This window comes from Anomaloglossus baeobatrachus, chromosome 1 (assembly GCF_048569485.1).
Source record: "Anomaloglossus baeobatrachus isolate aAnoBae1 chromosome 1, aAnoBae1.hap1, whole genome shotgun sequence".
Taxonomy (NCBI): domain Eukaryota; kingdom Metazoa; phylum Chordata; class Amphibia; order Anura; family Aromobatidae; genus Anomaloglossus; species Anomaloglossus baeobatrachus.
Window position 1 is genome coordinate 851,832,458 of NC_134353.1, and position 21,240 is coordinate 851,853,697.

Here is a 21,240-nt window from a genome sequence, read left to right on the forward strand (position 1 = left end):
AAAGAGCTGTCCTTTTTTGGCACCACAACCAGATTGGAGTAAAAACCGTGACCTTGTTCCTGCCGAGGAACAGGGATTACCACTCCTTCTGCCTGCAGAAGAGCATCGGCTCGGTCGGGAGGTGGGGAAGTTCTGAAGAATCGAGCCGGAGGACGAGCACAGAACTCTATCCTGTACACGTGAGACAAAATGTCTCTCACCCACCGGTTTTTGACCTGTGGCAGCTAAATGTCGCCAAAGCGGGAGAGTCTGCCACCGACCGCGGATGCGGAGAGAGAGGGCTGAAAGTCATGAGGAAACCGCCTTGGTAGCGGTTCCTCCGGCTGCCTTCTTTGGGCGTGATTGAGCCCGCCAGGAATCTGAGCCCCTCTGAGCCTTTTGAGTCCTTATGGACGAGGAAAACTGGGACCTGCCCGAGCCTGGAAAGGACCGAAACCTCGACTGTCCTTTCCTCTGTTGGGTTTTGTTTGATCTGGGCTGGTGTAAGGAAGAATCCTTACCCTTGGACTGTTTAATGATTTCATCCAATCGCTCACCAAACAGTCTGACACCAGATAATGGCAAACTGGTTAAACACTTTTTGGAAGCAGAATCTGCCTTCCATTCCCTTAACCACAAGGCTCTGCGTAAAAACCACGGAGTTGGCGGACGCCACTGACGTACGGCTCGTAGAGTCCAGGACAGCATTAATCGCGTAAGTCGCAATGCAAACATATGCGAGGTTAAGGACGCCATCTGCGGCACAGATGTACGTGTGACGGTGTCCACCTGCGCAAGACCAGCTGAAATAGCTTGGAGCGCCCATACGGCTGCGAATGCCGGAGCAAACGACACGCCGATAGCTTCATAGACAGATTTCAACCAGAGGTCCATCTGTCTGTCAATGGCATCTTTAAGTGAAGTCCCATCTTCCACTGCAACTATGGATCTAGCCGCAAGCCTGGAGATTGGGGGATCCACCTTTGGACACTGGGTCCAGCGCTTGACCACGTCAGGGGGAAAGGGATAACGTGTATCCTAGAGACGTGTGGAGAAACGCTTGTCTGGATAAGCGTGGTGTTTCTGGACTGCTTCTCTGAAGTCAGAGTGGCCCAAAAAGTACTGAATTTACGCTTGGGATACCTGAAATGGAATTTCTCCTGCTGCGAAGCTGACTCCTCCATTGGAGGGACTGAGGGAGAAATATCCACCAGTCTATTGATGGACGCTATGAGATCGTTCACCATGGCGTCACTATTAGGAGCATCCAGATTGAAAGCGGTCTCAGGATCAGAATCCTGATCAGCTACCTCTGCCTCATCATACAGAGAATCCTCTCGCTGAGACCCTGACCAGTGTGTGAAGTCGAGGGTCTCTCCCAGCGAGCTCGCTTAGGCTGACTGGGACTGTCGTCCGTGCAGAGCCTTCAGCCTGGGATGTATGGGACCCCCTTGGAGCACGTATTAGTTCCAACTGAGGGAGACCGGGGGGCATTGTTCAACAGTGCCCATTGTCTGAGTCACCGGCCTGGACTGCAAGTTTCTAGAATCTTGGTCATAGTCCCAGACATTTTATCCGCAAAAAACTGCAAACTCTGTCCTCTGGACAGTTTCACAGGTGGCTCTCTCTGGGCCACCACTAGCAGCTCTACCCAATGGGGGTTAGTGGAACCTGCCGGTAAAACAGCCTCACATGCGGTACAGACAGCATAGAAAGCCTGTGCCTTGGCACCCTTGCTTTTCTGCGGACGACATGCTGTTGTCTCCTCAGAGCAATCCAGGGGTATATATTATTATTATTATTGTTTATTTATAGAGCACCATTGATTCCATGGTGCTGTACATGAGGGGGTTACATACAGAATACATGTACACGTTACAATAGACAGACTAGCACAGGGGGAAGAGGGCCCTGCCCTTGCGGGCTTACATCCTAAAGGATTTTGGGGAGGAGACAGTAGGTGGGGTGTAGGTTGGGCGGCAGCTCCGCACGGTGGTGGGGCGGCAGCTCCGCACGGTGGTGGGGCGGAGAAGCCAAGAAGTGACCGTACAGTGCCAATATAGGTACAAGCATAAAGTACACAAAACACTGTGGCACTAGTGGGGTCAGCACCAAGGTGCTGCTTACCGCCCGCTTAAGCGGGTGTGTGGTCGCCAGAATCCCTTGACCGGGTCTCCCAGAGCCTGTGTCCGTTCTCCAGCTTAGACTGCATGCAGGAATGGCTGCCGGCGTCCTGTGAAGAGGGGCGGGCCGTGGGCGTGCCCCAGACAAAGAGCGGGAAACTGGCGTCCCACTGTGCCCAGTGAGGGGGCTGGAGTATGTAAATAAGACTCCAGCCCTCGGTGCTGACCATTGTACAGCGTCCCGCCCCTTCCCTGACTGGCAGGCCCGGGGGCGGGAAGGAAACGAAACTAGGCCGCAAAAGCCGGGGACTCGATTTATAAGCGCTGCCGTCGTAAAAGCACGGTCAGCGCGGAAGTCCCCGGCGCACCACAAGTCTCATCCGCGCCGCAGCTTCTAGCAGCGGCCGGCGCGGCAGTTTCCCACACATTAACTCACTCAGCTAAGCTGCAGTGAGTATAGCCCCAGCGCGCAGCGCTGTTGTCCCCGGCGCACTAACACACCCAGCATGCTGGTGTGTGTGTGCGTGGTCTGTACGGGGACACAGAGTACCTTAACGTTGCAGGGCCTTGTCCCTGACGATACTCAGCTCCATTCCAGCAGGATCTCCGGGTCTGTGGATGGAGCCCGGCCTCAGAGCCTGGAGGCCGGTAAGATCCCACTTCACCCAGAGCCCTCAGGGGGATGGGGAAGGAAAGCAGCATGTGGGCTCCAGCCTCCGTACCCGCAATGGGTACCTCAACCTTAACAAACACCGCCGACAAAAGTGGGGTGAGAAGGGAGCATGCTGGGGGCCCTTGTATGGGCCCTCTTTTCTTCCATCCGACATAGTCAGCAGCTGCTGCTGACTAAACAGTGGAGCTATGCGTGGATGTCTGAGCTCCTTCGCACAAAGCATAAAACTGGGGAGCCCGTGATCCCACGGGGGGTGTATATGCAGAAGGGGAGGGGCCTTACACTTTTTAGTGTAATACTTTGTGTGGCCTCCGGAGGCAGTAGCTATACACCCAATCGTCTGGGTCTCCCAATGGAGCGCCGAAGAAATTCTCTTTTTCTTTATCGTTCCTATGGGAGACCCAGACCATGGGACGTTCCAAAGCTGTCCCTGGGTGGGAAATAAACCGAACAAAGTAAGAAGTAGGCAAAACCTAACTTCACAAATGGGCGACAGCCGCCTGAAGGATGCGTCTGCCCAAGCTCGCATCTGCCGAAGCATGAGCATGCACTTGGTAGTGCTTCGAAAAGGTATGCAGGCTAGTCCAAGTGGCAGCCTGACAGACTTGTTGAGCCGTAGCCTGGTGCCTGAAAGCCCAAGAGGCACCAACAGCTCTGGTCGAATGTGCCTTGATCCCCGGCGGGGGAGGCACCTGAGAACTCTGGTAGGCGTCCGAAATGGTCGATCTGATCCAACGGGCTAAGGTCGGCTTAGAAGCAGAGAGACCCTTGCGCCGACCTGTGGTTAGCACAAAAAGAGAAGTGCACCGCCTAATAGAAGCGGTGCGAGACACATAGATCCGGAGCGCCCGCACCAGATCCAGAGTATGGAGCGCTTTTTCAAAGCGATGAACAGGAGCCGGACAAAAGGAAGGTAGGGTAATGTCCTCGTTAAGGTGGAAAGGGGAGACCACCTTAGGAAGAAAGTCCGGAGTCGGACGGAGAACCACCTTGTCTTGATGAAACACTAAAAGAAGGGAATTTTGTTTACTTACCGTAAATTCCTTTTCTTCTAGCTCCAATTGGGAGACCCAGACCATTGGGTGTATAGGCTATGCCTCCGGAGGCCGCACAAAGTATTACACTAAAAGTGTAAAGCCCCTCCCCTTCTGCCTATACACCCCCCGTGCTCCCATGGGCTCCTCAGTTTTGGTGCAAAAGCAAGAAGGAGGAAAAAATTATAAACTGGTTTTAAGTAAATTCAATCCGAAGGAATATCGGAGAACTGAAACCATTCAACATGAACAACATGTGTAAACAAAAAAACAGGGGCGGGTGCTGGGTCTCCCAATTGGAGCTAGAAGAAAAGGAATTTACGGTAAGTAAACAAAATTCCCTTCTTCTTTGTCGCTCCATTGGGAGACCCAGACCATTGGGACGTCCAAAAGCAGTCCCTGGGTGGGTAAAATAATACCTCGTAATAGAGCCGTAAAACGGCCCCTTCCTACAGGTGGGCAACCGCCGCCTGAAGGACTCGTCTACCTAGGCTGGCATCCGCCGAAGCATAGGTATGCACCTGATAGTGTTTCGTGAAAGTGTGCAGGCTCGACCAGGTAGCCGCCTGACACACCTGCTGAGCCGTAGCCTGGTGCCTCAAAGCCCAGGACGCACCCACGGCTCTGGTAGAATGGGCCTTCAGCCCTGAGGGAACCGGAAGCCCAGCAGAACGGTAAGCTTCGAGAATTGGTTCCTTGATCCACCGAGCCAGGGTTGATTTGGAAGCCTGTGACCCTTTACGCTGGCCAGCGACAAGGACAAAGAGTGCATCCGAGCGGCGCAAGGGCGCCGTACGAGAAATGTAGAGTCTGAGTGCTCTCACCAGATCTAACAAGTGCAAATCCTTTTCACATTGGTGAACTGGATGAGGACAAAAAGAAGGTAAGGAGATATCCTGATTGAGATGAAAGGGGGATACCACCTTAGGGAGAAATTCCGGAACCGGACGTAGAACCACCTTGTCCTGGTGAAACACCAGGAAAGGGGCTTTGCATGACAGCGCTGCTAGCTCAGACACTCTCCGAAGAGAAGTGACTGCAACTAGGAAAACCACTTTCTGCGAAAGGCGTGAGAGAGAAATATCATTGGCTCGAATGGTGGTTTCTGAAGAACCCTCAGCACCCTGTTCAGATCCCAGGGTTCTAAAGGCCGCTTGTAAGGAGGAACGATGTGACAAACCCCCTGCAGGAACGTGCGTACCTGTGGAAGCCTGGCAAGGCACTTCTGGAAAAACACAGAGAGCGCTGAGACTTGTCCCTTAAGGGAGCCGAGCGACAAACCCTTTCCCAGTCCAGATTGAAGGAAGGACAGAAAAGTGGGCAAGGCAAAAGGCCAGGGAGAAAAACCCTGAGCAGAGCACCACGACAGGAAAATTTTCCACGTCCTGTGGTAGATCTTGGCGGACGTTGGTTTCCTAGCCTGTCTCATAGTGGCAATGACGTCTTGAGATAACCCTGAAGACGCTAGGATCCAGGACTCAATGGCCACACAGTCAGGTTGAGGGCCGCAGAATTCAGATGGAAAAACGGCCCTTGAGACAGCAAGTCTGGTCGGTCTGGTAGTGCCCACGGTTGGCCGACCGTGAGATGCCACAGATCCGGGTACCACGACCTCCTCGGCCAGTCTGGAGCGACGAGGATGACGCGGCGGCAGTCGGCCCTGATCTTGCGTAACACTCTGGGCAACAGTGCCAGCGGAGGAAACACATAAGGGAACTGAAACTGCGACCAATCCTGAACTAAGGCGTCTGCCGCCAGAGCTCTGGGATCTTGAGACCGTGCCATGAACATCGGTACCTTGTTGTTGTGCCGGGACGCCATGAGGTCGACGTCCGGCACCCCCCAGCGGCAACAGATTTCCTGAAACACGTCCGGGTGAAGGGACCATTCCCCTGCGTCCATGCCCTGGCGACTGAGATAATCTGCTTCCCAGTTTTCCACGCCTGGGATGTGAACTGCAGAGATGGTGGAGGCCGTTGCTTCCACCCACAGCAAAATCCGCCGGACTTCCTGGAAGGCTTGCCGACTGCGTGTGCCGCCTTGGTGGTTGATGTATGCCACCGCTGTGGAATTGTCCGACTGAATTCGGATCTGCTTGCCTTCCAGCCACTGCTGGAACGCTTTCAGGGCAAGGTACACTGCCCGTATTTCCAGAACATTGATCTGAAGCGATGACTCTTGCTGGGTCCACGTACCCTGAGCCCTGTGGTGGAGAAAAACCGCTCCCCACCCTGACAGACTCGCGTCCGTCGTGACCACCTCCCAGGATGGGGGTAGGAAGGATTTCCCCTTCGATAATGAAGTGGGAAGAAGCCACCACCGAAGGGAAGCTTTGGTCGCTTGAGAGAGGGAGACAGTCCTGTCGAGGGACGTCGGCTTCCTGTCCCATTTGCGTAGGATGTCCCATTGAAGAGGACGCAGGTGAAACTGCGCGAAAGGGACTGCCTCCATTGCTGCCACCATCTTCCCCAGGAAGTGCATGAGGCGCCTCAAGGGGTGTGACTGGCCTTGAAGGAGAGATTGTACCCCTTTCTGTAGTGACTGCTGCTTGATCAGCGGAAGCTTCACTATCGCTGAGAGGCTGCGTTGGCATGCCTCTTGAGAGGGTGCCTTGATCAGCAGATCGTCCAAGTACGGGATCACCGAGTGACCCTGAGAGTGTAGAACCGCTACTATAGTAGCCATAACCTTGGTAAAAACCCGTGGGGCTGTTGCCAGACCGAACGGCAGTGCCACGAACTGCAGGTGTTCGTTTCCTATGGCGAAGCGCAGGAAGCGCTGGTGCTCCGGAGCAATCGGTACGTGGAGATAAGCATCTTTGATATCGATCGATGCAAGGAAATCTCCTTGGGACATTGAGGCGATGACGGAGCGGAGGGATTCCATCCGGAACCGCCTGGTTTTTACGTGTTTGTTGAGCAGTTTCAGGTCCAGGACAGGGCGGAAAGACCCGTCCTTCTTTGGGACCACAAACAAGTTGGAGTAAAAACCGTGGCCCTGTTGCTGAAGAGGAACAGGGATCACCACTCCTTCTGCCTTCAGAGTGCGCAGCGCCTGCAGAAGAGCCTCTGCTCGCTCGGGAGGCGGGGATGACCTGAAGAATCGAGTCGGGGGACGAGAGGTGAACTCTATCTTGTAACCGTGAGACAGAATGTCTCTCACCCAGCGGTCTTTTATTCGTGGCAGCCAGGTGTCGCAAAAGCGGGAGAGCCTGCCACCGACCGAGGATGCGGAATGAGGAGGTCGAAAGTCATGAGGAAGCCGCTTTGTTAGCTGCCCCTCCGGTGGTCTTTTTAGGACGTGACTTAGACCGCCATGCATCAGAGTTCCTTTGCTCTTTCTGAGGCCTTTTTGACGAGAATTGGGACCTGCCCGCGCCCCGAAAGGACCGAAACCTCGACTGCCCTCTCCTCTGTTGGGGTATGTTCGGTTTGGGCTGGGGTAAGGATGTATCCTTTCCCTTGGATTGTTTGATGATTTCATCCAAACGCTCGCCAAACAATCTGTCGCCAGAAATTGGCAAACTGGTTAAGCGCTTTTTGGAAGCAGAATCTGCCTTCCATTCCCGTAGCCACAAGGCCCTGCGGAGAACCACCGAATTGGCGGCTGCCACCGCCGTACGGCTCGCAAAGTCCAGGACAGCATTAATAGCGTAAGACGCAAATGCCGAGGTCTGAGTGGTAATGGATGCCACTTGTGGCGCGGACGTGCATGTGGCTGCTTCGATTTGCGCTTGACCTGCTGAGATAGCTTGTAGCGCCCATACGGCTGCGAATGCTGGGGCAAAAGAAGCGCCGATCGCTTCATAGATGGATTTCAACCAGAGCTCCATCTGCCTGTCAGTGGCATCTTTGAGTGAAGCCCCATCTTCCACTGCAAGTATGGATCTAGCCGCCAAGTCTGGAGATTGGAGGATCCACTTTGGGACACTGAGTCCAACCTTTAACCACGTCAGGTGGAAAGGGATAACGTGTATCCTTAAGGCGCTTAGAAAAACGCTTATCTGGACAAGCATGGTGATTCTGGACTGCCTCTCTGAAATCAGAGTGGTCCAGAAACATACTCGGTGTACGCTTGGGGAACCTGAACCGGAATTTCTCCTGCTGAGAAGCCGACTCCTCTGCTGGAGGGACTGAGGGAGAAATATCCAGCATTTGATTGATGGATGCAATAAGATCGTTCACTATGGCGTCCCCGTCTGGAGTATTAAGATTGAGAGCGCCCTCAGAATCAGAATCCTGATCAGCTACCTCCGCTTCATCAACTCGAGATTCCCCTCGCTGAGACCCTGAACAATATGATGATGTCGAGGGAAAATCTAAGCGAGCTCGCTTAGTCGGTCTGGGGCTGGGGTCTGTGTCAGAACCCTCAGCCTGGGATCTATGAGATACCCCGGGAGGACATTGTTGGTCCAACTGAGGGGGGCCAGGGAACAAAGATTCAACAGAGTCCCTGTGCTGAGATACCGGCCTGTACTGCAAGGCTTCTAGTATCTTAGCCATAGTCTCAGAGAGTTTTGCAAACTCTGTCCCCGTCACCTGGACATTGTCAGCAGGTGGCTCCCCCTGGGCCCCTCTTAGCAGAGACTCTGGCTGAGTAAGTGTCACAGGGCCCGAGCACTGTATACAATGAGGGTCAGTGGAACCTGCCGGTAGCGGGGTCGTACATGCGGCGCAGGCAGTATAATAAGCCTGTGTTTTAGCACCCCTGCCTTTTGTGGTCGCCATGCTATTATCTTCCCTGAGCAACACAATAGGGTATATAGCCAGAAATCAACTGTGCACCATACAGTGTAAAGTATATACCATAAACATATACAGTATAGTTACACTACTGCACAATGGGGCTAGCACCACAGGTGCTGCTTACCACCCGCTTCAAGCGGTTGTGAGGCCACCCAAGTCCCTGCCTGGGTCTCCCAGACTTTGTCCCCCTCTGCTGCGTCCGAGGAGCTGACAGGAATGGCTGCCGGCGTCCTGAGGAGAGGAGGGAGTCGTGGGCGTGGCCGAGAAAGTGCGGGAACTGGAGCCGCACTGTGCACAGTGAGAGGGGTGGAGTATGCAAAGCATGCTCCAGCCCTCAGTGCTGCTCGTTCTGTGCAGCTTCCCGCCCTTCCCCTGCCTGTCAGGGCTGAGGGCGGGAGGACAAGGAAATTAGGCCGCAAAAAGCCGGGGACTCGAGTAATAAGCGCGGCCGCCGTATATGCGCGGCCAGCGCGGAAGTCCCCGGCGCACTACAAGTCCCAGCCGCGCCGCAGTGTTTCCGTGGCAGCGGCGGTCAGCGCGGCAGTCCCTATACATAAAACACACTCAGCAACGCTGAGTGTGTAATGGCACATTTTAACCCGGTCAGCGCCGCGGTCCCCGGTGCACTAGCACACCCAGCAAAGCTATAGTGTTGCTGTGCGCGGTCCTCACAGGGATACAGAGTACCTCCAAGTAGCAGGGCCATGTCCCTGAACGGTACCCGGCTCCTATCCAGCAGGCTCCACAGGAGTTGTGGATGAAGCACGGTCTCAGTGCCTGGAGACCGATAGGATCCCACTTCACCCAGAGCCCTGAGGGGGATGGGGAAGGAAAACAGCATGTGGGCTCCAGCCTCCGTACCCGCAATGGATACCTCAACCTTAACAACACCGCCGACAAGAGTGGGGTGAGAAGGGAGCATGCTGGGGGCCCTATATGGGCCCACTTTTCTTCCATCCGACATAGTCAGCAGCTGCTGCTGACCAATCTGTGGAGCTGTGCGTGCATGTCTGCCTCCTTCGCACAAAGCAAAAAACTGAGGAGCCCGTGGGAGCACGGGGGGTGTATAGGCAGAAGGGGAGGGGCTTTACACTTTTAGTGTAATACTTTGTGCGGCCTCCGGAGGCATAGCCTATACACCCAATGGTCTGGGTCTCCCAATGGAGCGACAAAGAAAAGGTGACTCCGAAGAGAGCGCGGCCAAATCAGAGACTCTCCTGAGGGAAAGTTATGGCCACCAGAAAAGCCACTTTCTGAGAAAGACGATGCAAAGAGACCTCCCTAAGAGGCTCAAAGGGGGGTTTCTGCAAAACCGTGAGAACCAAACTAAGGTCCCAGGGATCCAAGGGCCGCCGGTAAGGCGGAATGATGTGAGACGCGCCCTGCATGAAGGTGCGGACCTGAGCCAGCCGAGCGAGACGCCGCTGGAACAGTACTGACAGAGCTGAGACTTGTCCCTTGAGAGAGTTGAGGGACAGTCCTAGCTGCAGACCGGACTGTAGAAAAGACAGAAGGGTCGGCAAGGAGAATGGCCAAAGAGGATGGTCAGTAGAGCGACACCATGACAGGAAAATTTTCCAAGTCCTGTGATAGATCTTAGCGGAGGAAGACTTACGGGCCCGAGTCATAGTGGAGATGACTTCAGGAGGGATACCAGAAGCCGTCAAGAGCCACGCCGTCAATTTGAGAGCCGCAGAATTCAGGCGGAAGAACGGACCTTGTGAGAGTAGGTCTGGACGGTCCGGGAGATGCCACGGCATCTCTACGGACAGATGGAGCAGGTCTGGATACCAAGCTCGCCTGGGCCAGTCCGGTGCAATGAGGATGACTCGACAGCCCTCCATTCTGATCTTGCGCAGAACTCTGGGCAAGAGAGCTATTGGGGGAAACACGTAGGACAGACGAAACTGGGACCAGTCCTGAACCAGTGCGTCCGCGGCGAATGCCTGAGGGTCGTGGGAGCGAGCCACGTAAACGGGAACCTTGTTGTTGTGATGGGATGCCATTAGGTCCACGTCCGGGGTGCCCCATTTGCGGCAGATTGACTGGAACACTGCCGGGTGCAGGGACCACTCGCCACCGTCCACGGTTTGACGGCTGAGATAATCTGCCTCCCAGTTTTCCACGCCTGGGATGTGGACTGCGGATATGGTGGACTTGGAGTCCTCCGCCCATTGAAGGATGCGTTGTACCTCCATCATTGCCAGGCGGCTGCGTGTCCCGCCTTGGTGATTGATGTAGGCAACCGCTGTCGCGTTGTCTGACTGGACTCGAATGTGCCTGCCCGCCAACAGGTGGTGAAAAGCTAGGAGAGCTAGAAGCACGGCTTTGGTTTCCAGCACATTGATTGGAAGGGCTGACTCGGACAGAGTCCAAGTGCCCTGCGCTCTGTGGTGGAGATATACCGCTCCCCAGCCGGATAGACTGGCATCCGTGGTGAGAATCACCCAGGACGGGGCCAGGAAGGAGCGTCCCTGGGACAGGGAGAGAGGCCGAAGCCACCACTAAAGAGAGCTCCTGGTTTGTGGCGACAGAGCCACTAACCTGTGTAAGGAGGAAGGCCGCTTGTCCCAACAGCGGAGAATGTCCAGCTGCAGGGGACGCAGATGGAACTGGGCAAAGGGAACAGCCTCCATTGACGCCACCATTTGACCCAGCACCTGCATCAGACGCCTGAGGGTATAACAGCGGGGCCTCAGCAGAGAGCGCACCGCCAGTTGGAGGGACTGCTGTTTGACTAAGGGCAACTTCACAAGTGCCGGCAAAGTCTCGAACTGCATCCCTAGGTACGTGAGACTCTGGGTCGGAGTCAGAGTGGATTTGGGCAGATTGACCAGCCACCCGAATTGGGCTAGAGTGGCGAGAGTGAGCGAGACACTCCACTGACAGCCTGCGCTGGATGAAGCCTTGACTAGAAGGTCGTCCAGGTAAGGAATCACTGCCAACCCCTGTAGGTGCAGAACCGCAATCACTGCTGCCATGACCTTGGTGAATACCCGAGGGGCTGTGGCTGTGGCCAACCCGAAGGGGAGAGCCACAAATTGGAAATGATCTTCTCCGATTGCAAAACGTAGCCAACGCTGGTGTGAAACTGCAATTGGCACATGCAGATACGCATCTCTGTCGATGGACGCCAGGAAATCCCCTTGGGTCATTGAGGCAATGACTGATCTCAGAGACTCTATGCGAAAGTGCCGCACCTGAACATGCTTGTTGAGAAGCTTGAGATCCAGAATGGGCCGGAAGGTACCGTCCTTTTTGGGAACTAGGAAGAGATTTGAGTAGAAACCTCTGAACCGTTCCCGAGCCGGAACCGGTACAATTACTCCATTGGCCTGCAAGGCTGCCACGGCCTGTGAGAAGGCAGCGGCCTTGGAGCAGGGAGGAGTTGAGAGAAAAAATCTGTTTGGCGGACTGGAAGAGAATTCTATCCTGTAGCCGTGGGAGATGATATCTCTCACCCACTGATCGGAGACGTGTTGAAACCAAGCGTCGCCAAAGTGGGAGAGCCTGCCACCGACTAAGGACGTTGCTGGAGCGGGCAGATAGTCATGAGGAGGCTGCCTTAGTGGCAGCAGCTCCTGCGGTCTTCTGTGGACGCGCTTTTGTGCGCCAGTTGGATTTCTGGTCCTTGGCTGAGTTAGCGGACGAGGCCGAGGGCTTAGAGGACGACCAGTTGGAGGAACGAAAGGAGCGAAACCTCGACTGATTCCTACCCTGGGCAGGTTTCCTGGCTTTGGTTTGTGGCATGGAAGTACTCTTCCCGCCAGTTGCTTCCTTAATAATTTCATCCAGCTGTTCTCCGAACAGCCGGGACCCAGCAAAAGGGAGCCCAGCAAGGTACTTCTTTGAAGAAGCATCTGCCTTCCACTCTCGAAGCCACAAGATTCTGCGGATAGCGAGGGAATTAGCCGAAGCCACCGCAGTGCGGTGAGAAGCCTCCAGCATGGCTGACATGGCATAGGATGAAAAGGCCGAAGCTTGGGAAGTTAAGGCATCCATTTCGGGCATAGATTCCCTGGTGAGGGAATGCATCTCCTCTAGAGAAGCAGAGATGGCTTTGAGAGCCCACACTGCTGCAAAAGTCGGAGAAAACGCGGCCCCCGCCGCTTCATACACGGATTTGGCCAGAAGGTCAATCTGGCGGTCAGTGGAATCCTTAAGAGAAGTGCCATCAGCCACCGACACAACGGTCCGGGCTGCGAGCCTAGACATCGGAGGGTCTACCTTTGGGGAGTGAGCCCACTCCTTGACCACCTCAGGTGGAAAGGGAAAACTGTCATCAGAACCACGCTTTGGGAAGCGTTTGTCAGGACAGGCCCTGGGTTTGGTCACAGCGGCCTGAAAACTGGAGTGGTTAAAGAACACACTCTTTGCTTTCTTAGGCAAGGTAAACTGGTGCTTTTCTGCCAGAGAGGGTTGCTCCTCTGATACTGGCGGATTGAGATCCAGTACAGAATTAATAGAAGCAATCAAGTCACTAAGATCTGAGTCACTTTCGGACAGATCAATGGGGTACATGGAGTTAGCCTCCGAGCCCCCTGTAAAGGCATCCTCCTCATCCTGCGAGTCAGCTCTGGAATCAGAGCCACGGGAGGAGGAGGGAGAGGGAACCCTGCGTCTCTTCTCAGGAGGACGGGGTCTGGGCCCTGATGATGAATCCTCTGTGAGCTCCGGTCCTGAGAGACCCCTAGCAGCAGAGGCACCCTGTGAAGGGGGCTGATGCATATTCATCAGAGTCCTGGACAGAAGTCCCATGGACTCAGCAAAGGACTGGGAGATAGACCTAGAAAAGGATTCTACCCAAGCCGGGGGTTCAGCCACAGGGACCGGAGCAGCCTGAGAGACCACTGGGGGTGAGGCTCCAGGCTGTGGCACCGCCAAGTTAGAGCAGGCATCACAATGTGGAAAGGTGCTCGGTTCAGGCAGCAGGAGCTTACATGCAGCGCATACAGCATAAAGCTTTGGGGCCTTGCTCCTCGTGTGAGACATGCTGCTGGAGTGGGGACTCTGCCAGAGAATGACCACCAGAGAGTATATACAGAGGTCCACAACCGGAGACCGGTTGTGGCTTACCAGACCGCTGGAGCGGTGTTGTGTGCCCTCCAGATCCCGAAGCCCGGACCCCCAAGCACAGCACCTCAGCAGGGATGCTGCAAACCAGCGCTGCAATGACTGATCGCAGAGAGAACGCTGAAAAAATGGCCGCCGGAGCGAAGAGAGGGGGCGGGACTTGCTTGAGGAGCGGGATCTGGAGGGCCATTGAGACCTACAGGGGAGGGGACACACACTGTAGTGGGGAGTGTCCGTCCCCTGTACAGAACGGCCGCCGGGAGGAGCAGAGCCTGTCCCTCTGCATGAGTGACATGCGAGGGCAGTGAAACTAAATTTGAGCAGCGCGGCCGACGCGCAGGCACCATCGGCGCGGTTCTCAGGCGACAGCTAGAGAACCCGCCGGAAATGTCAGTAAACATAATAAGCACACTCTCCCCCAACAATAAAGTACAGGGACCCCGAAATATAAACGTCTCAGGTACTTAGCTTCTGAGACGCAGGGCCAGGTCCCTGGGGATGAGCGCTCCGTTCCAGCAGGGTCCTGAAGGGCTGCGGATGGAGACCGGTCTCCTGCCAAGCATGGAGACCGTGCTGGCTCCCACTTCAAGCCAGAGCCCAGGAGGGATGGTGAAGGAGCACGGCATGTAAGGCTCCAGCCTAAGAATCAACCTTACAACACCGCCGACACAGTGGGGTGAGAAGGGACATCAATCTCAATCAATCAATCAATCTTCAATCTCGTTCCAAAAGGAAAAAATCATATGAGAATGCATGTGTGGATGTATGCCGCCTGAACACAAAGCGATAAACTGGCTGGGTCTGCTCACCAGGGGGTGTATAAGCTCAGGGGGAGGAGCTACACTTTTAAGTGTAGTACTTTGTGTGTCCTCAAGAGATAGAAGCTAAACACCCATGGTCTGGGTCTCCCATAGGAACGATAAAGAAAAAAAAGACACAATCTGCATGTTAAATGAAATCTGTCACCAGGTTTTTGCCACCTAGTCTGAGAGCAGAAAAATGTTGGCAGAGACCCTGATTCCAGCGATGTGTCACTTACTGGGCTGCTTAGTGTAGTTTTGATATCATTGATTAATCAGCAGGAGATTATCATTACAGGACAGGACTACTTGGCATGCTGCAGGTAGTCCATCATATTCACGAGCTCTGTATAACTGCTAGATCTGCAGCAGAGAAAACATTGATTTTATCAAAACGACAGCAAACAGCTGAGTAAGTGACACATCGCTGGAATCAGGGTCTCTGCCCCTAAATTATGCTGCTGTCAGATGGGGGAGCAAAAACCTTGTGACAGATTCCCTTTAAATTAGCAATCTGTCCAAGTTCAAATGCAGAAATCAAAGTTCTAAGAAAAACATTTCGGCTTTAATCCTGGGCCAGCGCCATACCCGTCCATGTGCGGCTGCTGTTATTGCAGCTCAGCTCCTTTCAATTGAATGGGGCAGAACCACCCTCTCCCTGCAGATAAGTGTGGTGCTGCTTTTTTGGAATAAAGCAGATGATTTTCCTCCTGTTTAACTCGAATTCTTAACCCCTTAGTGACCAGAATCATTTTTTCAAATCGGTCACTTAATCTGCCAAGAATTCAGAAATATTTTCAACGTAAACAGTGATTTTGAGAATTGTTTTTTGTGACACATTATACTTTATTATATGGTAAATTTAGATCGATAGGTTTTGCATTTATTTATTAAAAAAAATAAATAAATAATATCAGAAACTTGAAAAATTTTAAAAAAATTCCAGTTCTTAGGCTATGTGCGCACTTACCGGATTTTTCGCGGATTTTGCCGCGGATTTGCTGCATGTTTCGCTGCAGAAAATGTTCATAACATCTCTGCAGTGAATCACCAGCAAATCCTATGGAGAAAAAAAATCCTGTGCGCACTGGGCGGAATTTGACAGCTGCATGTTTTGCTGCGGGAATCCCGCAGCAAAAACAAGTGCATGTCACTTCTTTTCCGCACAGCGCTGCGGGATTTTACTCCATTGACTCAATGTTAATCAAGAAATCCCGCAGGGAATAACGCAGGCAGCAAATTCTGTGCGGTTCACTGCGTTTTCCTGCGTTATTCCCTGCGGTATTTTGCGGTTTACCTCCGGTAATGTGCATCACTTGCTTGCGGTTTTGCAGGGAAGTGATGTCATTACAGGAAGAGGAAGCCGTGCAGAGTAAACACACACACAGATCACAGACACAGACATCACAGACACATAGATCACATAGACACAGACACATAGAACACACATAGAAAGAAAACGGAAATATAGAAAAAAAAGCACGTGGGCTCCGCTGCATATTTACCTTCCAGCCGAGGTAAGCACACAGCGGCGGCCCGGTATCCTCAGGCTGGGGAGGGAGAGGGGCAGGGGTAATGTCCCCCGCCTCACTCCCCCTCCGGCAGCCGAGAATATCAGCCGCAGCTGCCCCGGCACTGTCGCATGCAATATGCGACAATACCGGCGTGTCCTTGGCTCTTCTTGCCACCGTGTAGCAGTGGTGGCAAGGTAATACAAGGGGTTAATGGTGATGGGGGACCACCGCCATTAACCCCAGGCTTGATCATGGCAGCGTCTATGTGACAGCTGACATGATCAACCCGTAAGTAAAGTGGAAAAAAAACACAGACACCGAAAAATCCTTTATTTTAAATAAAACAAACAAGCCTCGTTCACCATTTTATTAACCCCCCCCAAACAAAGCTCCGGCGTAATCCAGGTCCGACGTCCAGCGCTGCTTCCATCCAGCCGCGACTGTCACAGACACAGGCTGAATGAAAGCAGCAGACAGCAGAGGTAATTACCGGTCATTTCCCACGGCCGGTAATGTGAACTCACTGCCGACCGTGGGAAATGCAGCGATCTGTCATCTATCTCTCTATCTATCTATCCCTCTGTCTATCTATCTATCCCTCTATCTATTCTTCTGTCTATCTACTCTCAGAATTAAATGACTTTTTTTTTTTTTTTTTTCTTCAATGTGCTTTATTGCATTGAATGCAATAAAGCACATCCCAACCCGCACGCGGCAAAACCGCGGCAATACCGCGAATAATACCGCGGTAAAACCGCAGCAAACCGCGGCAAACCGCATGCGGTTTTCGGGTGCGGTTTCCCGCGGTTTTTTACCGCGGGTGCGGTAATCTTTGAGGGCATGCGGAATTTTCTCAAGAAAATTCCACTTCCCAGTGCGCACAGAGCCTTAAACTTTAATCCAGATTGTCACACCACACAAAAAAGCCTCCCCCCCATGTCTGCTGTACATCGGCACCACCTGTAAAATGGGCTTTTATTTTGCTAGAATATTAGAAGATTTTATAGCAATTTTTTCCTTTTTTATCAAGGAAACTTATTTTTTTATGGACCTATTGTGCTTTGTCGTGACTTTGGGGGATGTATACATTGGAGAACGCCCAAAAAATTACACCATTTTAAAAACAGCGCCCCTCAACATATTCAGGCCTGCTGTCAGGGAGTTTATTAACCCTTCAGCTGCTTCTCAGGAATTAATGAAAACTGACACGATGGGAAATAAAAATGTTACTTTTACCACCTAAATGTAGCCAACTTCTGGACATGCCCCTATAGCCAGCAGAATTGAGGGCCGTTATTTGGTTGTGAATTGCCATGGCAACCATCAGGACTCCACAATCAAGAACTGAGGATGCCGATGGGGTTTATGAGGGACCCCCACCTTCTTAACCATCCAGATGCTATGGTCACTACTGACAGCAGCATCTAAAGGATTAAACAGCCATGGTCAGTGCCAGCACTGATCACGACTGATGCAGCGGGGTGTCAGCCATAGTGTACAGCCGACGCCTGCTACATTTTCATCCATCGGAGAATGCTATTCACTGTTATCTCAGGGCAGTAAAAAGACATTGGTGGTCACTAAGGGGTTAAAGCACAAAAATGGTTTAATTTATGTCTTTTATATTTGGGAAAAATTTTATAAAATCCCTTACTTGTCCAGAGTCGGGATCGATCTTTACTTTTAGACTTGGATCTTCTAGTTGGAGGCATCTTAGTGCATTTTCTAGATCTATGAATAAAAATAAAAATAAAACATAAGTATATATAGTAAAATCCATTTAGAATTTATAGTAGGGCTTCAACAGACAGATCTAAGGGCCAAGAAATTACATTGTGCCGTGGCATGTACACAGCATATTATGGATATATTCAAACTATGGTCAGGTTTTGCTTTGTTCTTTCCCTTTAGGGTTCAAAGAATTCCGGAGCTGGAGGCTGCGGTCCATGGCTGCAGGGTCACCACGCCAAAGCACACCGGATGTACAAGGGCTGAATCCTCTGCTGTGGCTCCGAGGTCCACTCAGTCACAGGGCAGCGTCTATCCCTGGATGGCACACAGGAGTCAACCAAGTGCCACCTTTTAACAGCCCCTGATAGAATTTAATGCTCATGTCTGATAATCGCAAATTCAATGTTTTTTGTGGGTTGGACATGTGGATCCATGTGTGGGTATCGCCCCATATTACGTGCCCGGGTGCTGTCATTTTTTAAATTGGAAAGCACCCAGATAAGAAAGACGGCCGTGTCTATAGGGCCTAATGCCTGCTTTACACGAGACGAGCTATCGTGCGATGTATCGTCGGGGTCACGGTTTTCGTGACGCACATCCGGCATAGCGCACGACGTCGTCTCGTGTGACACCTCCGAGCGACGCAGTATCACTCACAAATCGTGAGTCGTGTACTCGTCGTTTACTTTCAAAATATCGTTTATTTTTAATGGCGCCGGTTGTTCATTGTTTCCGTGGCAGCACACGTCGCTCCGTGTGGCACCACGGGAACGATGAACACAGCTTACCTGTGTCCCGCGGCACCCACCGGCTATGTGGAAGGAAGGAAGGAGGTGGGCGGGATGTTTACATCCCGCTCATCTCCGCCCCTCCGCTTCTATTGGCCGGCTGCCATGTGACGCCGAATGTCCCTCCCACTTCAGGAAGTGGACGTTCGTCGCCCACAGCGAGGTCGTCCGGAAGGTAATTGCGTGTGATGGGGGTTAAACGAGTTTGTGCGCCACGGGCAGCGATTTGCCCATGACGCAAAAACGACGGGGGGCAGGGACGATCGCACGATAGATCGACTCGTGTAAAGCCCGCATTAGTTAATGTGAAGTTATTAAAGTGGGTCAGCTTTAGGCCACGTGCCACACTGAGTATTTGGTGAGATGTTTACATCAGTATTTGTAAGTCAAAACCAGGAGTGGAACAATCAAAGGAAATGTATAATAGAAACACGGCACCACTTCTGTATTTATTACCCACTCCTGGTTTTGGCTACAAATACGGAGGTAAAAATCACACCGAATACTCATCATGTGCACGTGGCCTTAAAGATTTACCTTGTTGTTTGGCTACAGAGGGAGGTTCAATGGTACAAAAGAAGACTGGCTCCGGGATCTCCACTCCAGCTAATACAAGGTCATCCTGTGACTTCTTGTTCTTCTCCCCAGCTCGTCCCGCCCGGCGAGCAGCCGCTGATGCAGACGCATTTGAAGATACAATAGTGTCTCCGGTTGCCGTCTAGAGGTAGAATGGTACAGATAATAATGACAGATCTCAGTTCACTTCTTATGCGTCAGTGTTACCTATAGATAACAGTGAATATTTTGTAAGTCTACGCCACTATCCTGCGTGGTACAAGAAGAACCTTGATCTCTCCCGAATACTCTCTCCCTCCTCCTGGCAGTGAGGACAGGAGGGCTGGTGAAGGACTACACACACATCTTTATGAAGGGGACATCATTGGATCTGTCACACAACAGCGTTACTTATCATATTGACTCACTGATGAGATATTACAAAGACAATCTATAGCTTAGTGGCTTTCTCTTTAAAACACTTTTAATCTGGTGAATAAGATATATTATGGATGGAAAAATCACTTTTTGGGACAAAAGCCTTAAAGGCCGCTTTACACGCTGCGACATCGCTCAAGCAATCTCGTTGGGGTCACGGAATATGTGATGCACATCCGGCCGCTTTAGTGATGTCTTTGCGTGTGACACCTATGAGCGATTTTGAATCGTTGCAAAAATGGTCAAAATCGCTCATCGGTGACATGCCCCCCTATTCTCGAATATCGCTGCTGCTCGGTGTACGAAGTTGTTCGTCGCTCCTGCGGCAGCACACATCGCTATGTGTGACACCGCAGGAACGAGGAACCTCTCCTTACCTGCGTCCACCCGCAATGAAGAAGGAAAGAGGTGGGCGGGATGTTACGTACTGCTCATCTCCACCCCTCTGCTTCTATTGGGCGGCGGTTCGGTGATGCTGCTGTGACGCCGCTGTGACACTGAACGAACTGCCCCCTTAGAAAGGAGGCGGTTCGCCAGTCATAGCGACGTCGCAGAGCAGGTATGTGCGTGTGACGCTGCCGTAGCGATAATGTTTGCTACGGCAGCGATCACACGATATCGCATGTACGATGGGGGCGGGTGCTTTCGCGCTCAATATCGCTAGCAACTGCTAGCGATGTCGTAGCGTGTAAAGCGGCCTTAAGTCCTCTTATAATATGCAGCTTGTATATGCCGCCCGCACTGGCACTTACCTGCTTCAGCCCCACAGTCAGGGCAATGTTTCCAGGGGGCAGAGAGGAGATCTCAACCTGCTGATCGGCAAATGGCAACAGCAATCGGCTCATCCGCTCCCTGGATAAAATCGCAACAACAACATGAATGGCCGGTCCAGCTTTGGGTAAATATGGGTAAATGTAGCAATGTTCATATAGGGGGTAACATAAGTGGTGAGGAGGAATCAGAATACAAAGGAGACAGAACACACTTTATATTCAGTGACCGTAAAGAGAGATAATGAAGTGATGAAGAATTGAGAAACATCAGAGATCAGAAATGGCGTCACTCCTGATCACGTCTTACTGCAAGATCAATCAAAGGAAAACCGACTTTTAATGTACATTTTTCTCTTCAGATTGAAAAATACCCGACTTAAATCCTACAGCCAGTGGGCGATACTTGCAGCCTGTGGTTAGGCAGCGTGCGTCAGGAGCTCTTTAAAAGGGATATTCCCATCTCCAAGATCCCAACCCAATACGTAGTAGGTGTAATAATAATAATATCACTAATAATAATAGCAATTACCTCCAATTAGAAATAGTGTAATTCTCTTCATTAGCCATGTCTCTTACCTCATGTGCAGGACATTGCAGTTTAGGTATCCATGGTTACGACCGCGAGCAACTGTCACTAAATGAATGGACATAACCATAGATACCTAAGCTGCAATACCTGCACATAAGGTAAGTGACATAGAAATGTAGTATAGTTCTCCTGATTAACCATGTCTCTCACCTTGTGTGTAGGGCATTGCAGCTTAGGTATCCATGGTTAAGACCATAAGCAACTAACTGTCACAATATACGTGGTCATAACTATGGGTACCTCAGCTGCAATGCCCTGCACATGAGTGAAGCGTAAACGCTAATCAGGAGAACTCTATACTACATTTCTATGTCGCTTACCTCATGTGCAGGGCATTGCAGCTCAGGTATCCATGGTTACATCCGTTCATATAGTGACACTAAGTTAGCTACTTGTGGTCGTAACCACGGATACCTAAGCTACAA

General features: G+C 52.1%; 1 protein-coding gene across 1 annotated transcript in view; it reads right to left on the bottom strand.

Moving 5' to 3' along the window:
* The window catches only part of GFM2 (GTP dependent ribosome recycling factor mitochondrial 2), a 121,693-nt gene that overhangs the window by 14,364 nt on the left and 86,089 nt on the right, over positions 1 to 21,240 (bottom strand). The window contains exons 14-16 of the mRNA XM_075325388.1: positions 20,206 to 20,305; positions 18,998 to 19,178; positions 17,596 to 17,672 (exon numbers count right to left, since the gene is read on the bottom strand). Of these exons, the coding sequence (XP_075181503.1) occupies positions 17,596 to 17,672; positions 18,998 to 19,178; positions 20,206 to 20,305 (358 nt within the window). The remainder of the gene's footprint in view (positions 1 to 17,595; positions 17,673 to 18,997; positions 19,179 to 20,205; positions 20,306 to 21,240) is intronic.